The sequence below is a fragment of the Trypanosoma equiperdum genome, assembly GCF_001457755.1.
Source record: "Trypanosoma equiperdum strain OVI genome assembly, contig: ctg_447, whole genome shotgun sequence".
Taxonomy (NCBI): Eukaryota; Euglenozoa; class Kinetoplastea; order Trypanosomatida; family Trypanosomatidae; genus Trypanosoma; species Trypanosoma equiperdum.
The window spans coordinates 46,807-55,370 of NW_027124362.1; the positions used below are offsets into that span (position 1 = coordinate 46,807).

At 39.8% G+C, this 8,564-nt stretch overlaps 3 protein-coding genes across 3 annotated transcripts; all 3 read left to right on the forward strand.

The window, feature by feature from the left end:
- Positions 1–3,043: 3,043 nt before the first annotated feature.
- Positions 3,044–4,249, forward strand: TEOVI_000189300 (hydrolase, alpha/beta fold family, putative; the record flags this gene model as incomplete). The annotated part of the gene is made up of 1 exon (XM_067225053.1): positions 3,044–4,249. The coding sequence occupies one exon, from the start codon at positions 3,044–3,046 to the stop codon at positions 4,247–4,249; it is 1,206 nt and encodes a 401-aa protein (XP_067081154.1).
- Positions 4,250–4,849: 600 nt separating this feature from the next.
- TEOVI_000189400 (hydrolase, alpha/beta fold family, putative) lies at positions 4,850–5,788 on the forward strand (the record flags this gene model as incomplete). Its single annotated transcript, XM_067225054.1, has 1 exon — positions 4,850–5,788. The coding sequence occupies one exon, from the start codon at positions 4,850–4,852 to the stop codon at positions 5,786–5,788; it is 939 nt and encodes a 312-aa protein (XP_067081155.1).
- Positions 5,789–6,332: 544 nt separating this feature from the next.
- On the forward strand, positions 6,333–7,361 carry TEOVI_000189500 (PLAC8 family, putative; the record flags this gene model as incomplete). Its single annotated transcript, XM_067225055.1, has 1 exon — positions 6,333–7,361. One exon carries the CDS (start codon positions 6,333–6,335, stop codon positions 7,359–7,361), a length of 1,029 nt encoding a protein of 342 aa, XP_067081156.1.
- Positions 7,362–8,564: the final 1,203 nt, after the last annotated feature.

Consider the following 8,564-nt stretch of genomic DNA (forward strand, 5'->3'; position numbering starts at 1 on the left):
TGATGGGAAGTAGAAGTGACAGACGCATTTATTTATTTATTTTTTATTTCGTGTGTTTCGGCAACATTTACTCGGAAATAGATTGTTTCGAATCACTTTCCGCCTTTGCTCACATCTTGTTTTAAGTAAATGTGACACTAACCCGCGTTGTTTTGTCTATTGGCTCGTATATTTGTGTTTGTGATTTTTTCCGGTTTATCCTTATGCTTGTTATCCGTAGTGGGTGCTGCGCCCTAAATTTTTAATTTCCGTTTCACAACCTTGTTACCTTTTCCCCCAGATCTAATTTACACTTCCGCCTTTCTCATGAATCCCTGTCGTCTATATATATATATATAACACCGTTTTATTTTGTTCTTATTTGCTGGGAATTTCACGTAAATAGCAACACAGTGTGAGCCATATTTGTTTTCCTCTGTATACTTACCTTTTTCTCCCCCTCCCAGATATTTACATCTCTACTTATCATCATTTTCTTTGCTGTATTTTGTCATTGCTCAATGCGGGTGTTTTTTTTTTTTTGCTTTTAGGGAGTATCTTCCGTCAGATCCTTTATTGTGTTGTTACCCTTTTCACCCTCTACTCCCTTCACATTATTTTTTTTTTTATTATCAAAAATAAAAATAAAAATAATAATTACCATTATTATTATTATTGTTGTTGTTTTATTGATTCTTCATTCCCGTTACTAGCGCTTATAATGTTATTGTTGTTTTTGTTTGTTAGTGTCTTTGTGATGATGCACTTACATGTAGGTGAACAAAGCGTCTGTGTATGGGCGGGAGGGAAATGTTCAATGTATTTTTGAGTATTTTTTTCCTTTTGCCAGTTTCCCACCTGTTAGTTTAGTTCGCTAATTCTGTTTTTTTTTTTTGCACCTAATAGTACAGCATAAAGAAAGAACCTCTCAATGTCTGTACGTTTGAGTGTTTGTAAGTGTCCGTTCATCCCTTTATCTCTTCTTCCTTTTTATGCAATGGGTGTGCGAGTAGGCAGATAAATAAATAAAAATATATATATATTATATGCAGGAAAAAAAAAACAATAACAATAATAATAATAATAAAGAAGGGAATATATGGGATATGGGATGAAAAGAAAGAAAGAAAGAAAGGGAGAAATAATGAGAAAGAGATAGATGGTAAGAGTGAGAGGGAGTGACATTTTATTGTGGCGTCACTTGATATAATAAAGGGAAAAGTACGTAAGAGGTAAAAGGGAGTAATATATTATTGTGCATGAAAGTGAAGGTCAAGAGATAAAAAAGCAATTTGCAGAATAATTCACGCGCATTAAAAAAAAAAAACGCAATGAGACGTTGAGTTTCTGTTTCTGTTTTTATGTGCGTTCCAACGGATTCATTCGTTTCGCCTATTTGGTTCTTTTTTTTTTTTATAGATTTAACAACTTCGTGTCCTTTGTGTGCATCTGCTCTTTTTTTTTTAAATGTCTTTTCTATTTTTCCCCCGTCTTTCCTTTCGCTCTCTTCGCATGTTTCTTCTTATTTCAGCACCCCATTTTCGTTGGTACTCGTGTTTTGACGGTGGGAAAAGTTTTACTTAATTTTCCGTACGTGTTTTGTTATTTGCGGGTGTTTTGCAGCTCGTTTCCATATTTCAGAGTACAAATTCGTTCTTATCGTTAACATTAAACAAAAAGAAAAATTCCTTTCTCTTTTAGTGGACTGAAGTTGTCGTCATTGTTAAATCTCGTTTTCTTTATTAAAATTGTTACGCGCGGTCCTTCTCTTACCTTTCCCAACTCCATTTCCTTTTCTCTTATTTTTTTTAAATTGTAATTTCCATTCACTCTATACTTATTATTGAATTGTTGGCGCGCTATGATTTATTATTATTATGATTTATTATTATTATTATTGCTACTACCTTTTCTCTATAGAAGAGGGACAAATATTTTGTTACTTTATGTTATGTTTGTCCATTTGTCCGCTTCGCGCGTTTGCATTGTTTGAATGAATGATATAAAAGTTATATATATATATGAAATGGGAGCTAGTGGAATAAAGCAAAATAAGGAAGATGTTTTTTCCTTGGGGGAGAAAAGACGTTGTAGTCGTGTTTTTGTTCTAATATGTTTATTTCCCCCCCTTTCCACTCCCTTTTTTCTTCACTGTTTTACCCTTTAATCTATTTCCCCCTTCTTTCTTCGGAATATATATATATATATATTATACCAATTATAAGTGAACGAAACGATTTTCCATCATCATTTCTTCTCCTCTTGTCATTTTTATGTTATTCCTTATCATTGGCATCGGTTACTTTTTTATTATTTCTTCTTTTTTCCTTGTATGATTTACTTCCACCGTTTCTATTTACATCATTGATCGATCCATCTTTTTTTTTTTTTTTACTTTCCTTCCTAATCCCAAGCATTCTCGATAGATTTTTTTTTTTCGTTAATACGGTATGCAGGTAAGCAACCGAATACCAGTGTGCATTTTTGGGCATGTCTGAGCAAAGTTTCCTCTCTTTTTTTCTTTTTGTATATGTTTATGGAAATGTATTCGGTGGAATGTGAGCCTGCGGTACGATAAGAAAAGGTAAAAAGAAAAAAAGGCAGCAAAGGAACTGAAAGGAGGAAAACAGTATTAAAGTAAAAAAAAAAAGAAGTATCAAAGAAAACGGTGAGAACCATTTAAGATAAAGAAAAAAAATAGAAATGGATGAATTACGCGAAGGACAGGCGCGAGGTCAGACGAATGATGTGAGCCAATGCGTTTATGTGTTACGGCTTTCCCCTAGCCCTTCTCATCTTTTCAAAGCAAAAATCATGAACAACGAAGGAGGAATATGGATGCGTATTGTTCGTACTATTATCATGATGATGATGATGATTATTATTATTATTGTTGTTGTTGTTGTGGTTGTTTTCATTATTTGTTTGATTCTCTTTGCATTTCTCCTCTGTTTGTCTACGCAAATAACCGAATAAAAAGGTACGGGATCGGTTGTATGGTTAGGACTGGAATAAAAGCAGGAACACAAAGGGGTTTTGAAGAATAGAAAAAGGAAGTAAAAAGATGTCTCAAGCTGATAATGCTGAGCTAAAAAGCAAAGATGCACGTACATTTGCCGTGAATTTCGCTGAAGTGGGAATATGTCCAAAGAGTGGAGTACCGATTCGACTCTGTTACCAAACCTTTGGTGAGCCCGCAGCCCCAAACGGCGCTGTTCTTCTTATTATGGGATTAGCATTATCACAACAACTGTGGGATGTAAAATTTTGCATGCGTTTAGCTTCATGTGGTTACTACGTTATCCGTTTTGACAATCGAGATATTGGTAAGAGCACAATTTTGGTAGGTAGAAAAGTTCTCCCTTCCGGAACTACTGAAAGTTCGGATGAGGGTGATATTTGGGAAGATAGCAACTTTTTATCGCACAGCCCTCCAGAAGGAGGTGCTGATGGAAGTAAAAGCTGTATGTACATTCAGTTGGCACACGCAGGCATTGCAGCTAATGGCCATCGTAAGTTTCAGGAGGTGTATTCCCTTGAGGATATGGCGAAGGATAGCGTAGGGTTGTTAGATGTATTGAAGATTTCTAGGGCTCACATTGTTGGCATGTGTATGGGTGGGATGATCGCACAAATTATTGCTATTCAATACCCGAATCGTGTTGAAAGTCTCTCTCTGATTTCCACACACAGCAGCTCACCTTTATTATCATCTCCATCTCTGCGCGTGATGATCGGAGTCGCTACATTTGCTATCCGTTGCGTTCGAAAAGGCGTTGCAATCCCATTATCAGATTCTATGGCGGAAAAGCAGGGGCGTAAGCCACTGACATCAAGGGAAAAGGATGACCTCGCACAGGTTCTTGCACAGTTTGTCACATCCTTTGCTGGCGGCAAAGAATCGGCATTTCCTATCGATCACAAAGCGTTACTGCGGCAGACGCGCCGCATTGTGCATTGGAGCGAAGATTTCAGCGGATTCGCCCGTCAGTACGTTGCAATGATTAAGGCCCCATGTCGCGTATCTCAACTGAGAGGTCTTAGCGTTCCTTGTGTTGTTATTCACGGGACAGATGATTTATTAGTACCTTATCGAAACGGAAAGAAGCTTGCCGATGTCATTCCTGGTTCGAAATTAGTTGGTATTGAAGGACTAGGACACATACTGCACCCCCTCTCCCGCGAGCGAATAATCGGTGCCCTGGTGGAAAACATGGGTCAATCAACAAACGCTCTTTCCCGTAGTGGTGCCGTTGCGGCCAAACTTTGAACCAACTTAGCGTTACTCATAACTAGCGGTTGTATGCAGTTCACCACTCCTCTTCCCCTTCCGTTTCCTGAAGTTATTAGTGTGGGGAGGAGGTCCCAAGTTATATGCACGACGGCAGACGGTTGAGCGCATAAATGACATGGTAAGCGTGTGAAATCAACAGAAACGATGAAGTGTGTGTGTGTGGAGGATACTCGTATGTCAACTCCGTCTAGACTAGGGAGTCTTAGTTATGTCGCATGCTCCCCTGTTTAAACTTCTGTATTTTTTTTGTTTTTTTGGTGCCAAAGCTATGTGGGGCGTGACCGCGTCGACATTAATGCATTCAGGTACCGCACATTTACTAAATAACTCTGAGTTCTTGACCATAGTTGCCACAGATTCCCTTATACTTTAGTTTGTTCACAGAACTCTCTTTTGTTGTTTAATATTGCGTCGGATCTTGTATTATTACCTTCTTCGCTTTCAGCTATTAAATAGTTCGTTTCTGCACACACTAACCAAAAGTTAACGGAATCAAACTTTTGGGTACTGTTTTACGGCCTTGAATTGGTTGATGAATAGTGAAGAATACTGGTACATGAGTTGCACAAACGAGAGATGTTGACTACGACTGACACTATTGTTAAGGTTGGGAAATGCGCTAGCACTGGGGAGGACATTTCATTATCTTACGATACCTTTGGCAATTCAAAAGACCCGTGTTTACTTCTTGTGGTGGGTCTCGCTGGTGTTGGGCGGGTTTGGCGTGATGCTTTCTGTGAGATGATTGCGAAAAAAGGTTTCTACGTGGTGCGGTACGACAATCGCGATGTTGGGCTGTCAACTCATTTGGACAATCAACCCACTCCTAACGTCATGCAGTGTTTACTTCCACAGTTTCTCTCATTTTTGAGAAAAGTGCCGTATACGCTGGAGGATATGGCAGCTGATGGGATGAATCTTTTGACTGCTCTCGGTATTGAAAGAGCGCATGTGGTGGGTTCCAGTATGGGTGGCATGATTGCACAAATTATGGCTATCAAGTACCCGAGTCGTGTACGAAGCCTTGGCATCATATACTCTCACACGGGCTCTAGTAAACGAGTTCCGGAAACATTTTCCACAAAGTTGCTGTTTATGAAAAAACCAAAAAGCTCGGCGCTGGAGGATGTGGTTGATTTCAAGTGTGCACTCGCCCGCCACTTCCGTGGCCCCGGGTATAACGTAGATGAGGAGGAATTCAGGAAGTTAGCAAAAGAACAGCTTGAACGCGCAAATGATTACCCACAGGGAATGTTGCGACAATTGGCTGCTATTTTGTCAGCTAAGAGCCGTGAGGAGTGTTTGAAAACCATCACCATCCCCACATTGATCATTCATGGTATGCTAGACGAAGTTGTGCCGTACCAAAATGGACTTCAGATTGCTGAAGCTGTCGGCCCGGCAGCAAAACTTGTGATTTACCCGCGTATGGGACACGAGATACCGGTTGAACTGATGCCTTCAATTTCGCAAGAAATTGCCGATAACTGTGGACGGGAACTGACCCTGGCTTAACGCACGGAATATGCAACTGGAGAAGTAGCTATTATTGACGGCATTGCATTGTTTTCTTTTTGTTTTTATTATTAACTCAATGTCTTTCCAGGTGCTAACTACGGATTTCATTGGGTTCTGCTGTCCGTTTTCCAAAATTAGGGACTGGTTGTCAAAGCAAAAAAAAAGGAAAAGAGAAGCGATACCAGGAAGAGCAAAACGATTAACAAACAGGTAAACATGAAAGTGCTAACATGGGGATGGGAAATGAGAGGTAATTCGTCTCTTTTTTTTTCCTGTTTAAAGGCTTTCAATTTGTCTTTTTTTTTGTGTGTGTGTTTTGATTTTTGGTGCTGACTGTGCGAAACTCGCACCTATCTGCTTCTCTTTTTCTCAAAAGTCTGTAGATAGATAAACTGGTTTTGAAAATAGAAAAAGGAAAAGAAGAAGGGGAAGAGGAAATTGTAAAGCAAACAAACAAAGAAACAAAGAAAGGAAGTAGGAGGGAGGGAGGGAGGGAGAGAAGAAGAAAAAGTGAGTGAGTGTGACGTGTGTTTAATTTGTTATGCGATCACCGAACGGATCTGTAGGGGGCCGCCCCTTCGGTTACTCGCATAATGGACCGGAGCGGGGGGAGGAGGGTGAAGAAATGGAAAATGTCAGTGAGAGAATTGACGCCGAGTCGGATTATGGAGATAGTCCCAACAACAGGCGGTTTCGTCCACCACCACCTCCACCACCACCTCCACCTCCATTTGAAAGCAGGGAAGGAAGTCCGGAATCGACCAACTCGAATGGACGTCAACAGTTGCAAGTTGTGTCTGTTGGTGTATTAAATGTGCAACACGACGTGTCGGGTATGCCGCTGGCGGGGCGTGATGGGACGCCAAGGTCAGTTCCACAAAGTGAATTAACAAAAAGAAAGATGCAAGGGGAAGCGCAACTGCGGTATGAGTACTACAATCGTCCCAGGCTTACCGTAACTTCACGGCCTCGTATTGTTGCGGCTCCCATGTTAGACCGTTCCGATTGGAATCAACCACTTTTTACACTGTGCTTTTGCTTATATGGTAATGAGAGGCCGGAAGCGCCATTGGATGATGAGTTCAATTCACCAGAAAGTTCCGTAACCCCGCGAAGGAAACATTACCCACATTCTCCGTCCAACTCCGGGAACTCGTCTATTTTGGGGCATTTCTGCTGGCGTATGTTTTGCTTGCGGTGTAGTGTAGCCGACCAGATGCGTCTCCTTGCAATTGAGGAGGACGAACGCGGTTATGAACCGCTTAACTTTTGCTGTGAAGGGTTTTTTGGAAGCAGAATGTCGCTACCTCGTGCATTCTGGACAATGTGCATATGTGATATCCTCACTGGAGGTTCGCCTTGTGGTTGCTTTTATCACGGTTTGGGGACCGCACTTTACGGTTGTCGATTACGTTATCTCGTCCGTTGCCGTTACCGTCTTCAGGGAATTGTTTTGTCTGACTTCATTCATATGTTATGCTGCCCTTTGCTTAGTGTGGATCAGCAGGGGGCGGAAATGTTAGCTAATGGACTTGTAGAGCCCCGTGAATTTGGCAAGTTCATGTTATGATATGTGAGAAGAGGAGAAAATAAATGAAGGGAAGAAGGAAGAAGGAAAAAAAAAAGCAGGAATGACTATCGTGTTGCGTATGTGATTTACAATATGATTGGCGTCTGTATAAACATTCCGTTTTGGTTTTTTTGAATTTGCTGTGTGCATATAAATATAAATATATACATAGAAAAAAATATATATATATTATGATCTAATTTGTCGTCTCTTTTTTTTTTTTGGTTACTTTCTCTCCCTTCCCCGCTCTGATTTCGTCTTCCGTTTTTTTTTCTTCTTTTGATGCCCTCTTCCGCAGCTATGTTTAGTTTCACGAAGAAGGTTTTTCTAATTTTTTTAAAAAAAAAGTCTCCACAATTTCACCTTCCCCTTTCCACCCTTTTTTTCCTTTATTTACAAAATGAATTACGCTCGTATTTTTAAATAAACAACGACTTATACGTTAGGTTATTGTTTCGCTCAGAGGGAATGTGTAAGAATTGAAATAGATGAAACAATACAACAGGAAAAGGTTTTTTTTTTAAAAAAAAGGTCGAAGGGAAGCTCATGAGGTGAATAAATTGAGGTGATCTACTTGCTGTTGTGTTTATCATGTGGAACGGAGGGGAAAAGAAAAAATCATATATGCTCGGAGGAGCCAAATTTACTAAACTTTACTAATTGTTCCCCTTCTCTCTTTTTTCCCCCTTGTGTGTGTGTGTGTCTCTGTGTGTTTTTTTTTACACCAAATCCTTTCTGCTCTTCTTTTCTTTTTTCTTTTTTCTTTTTGTTTTGTTTTGAATGCGTGTGCGTGTGTCATCTTCGTTTTGGTTTCTATTTTTGTTTCCACGTTTCCTTTTTTTTTTTCTTCCACTTCCCCCTCTCATTTAGTTGTTATACGGCAGCTGTTTTCAAATGTCAGTAATTGCACTCATTCACGGGGGAAACGTGGTATAAAATATGTAAAGGTGGATGTTCTGCTGTGATAAATTGTTTTTGCAGTTTGCAGCGCAAACAAGCAAACAAACAAAACACAAACTTCTTTCTTTCTCTTTCTTTTTCTCTTTCTCTTTCTCTTTTTTTTTTTTCATCCCTCTTGTTTCCCTTTTAAAATGTTCCAGCCATTTTTTTTTGCTTTCTTTTTTTGGGGGGGGGGTTTTGCTGGGGTTGTTGTCACCACGCAGAGAGCGTGCAGGGGAAAAACCCGTTGTCCTTTTTTTTTTT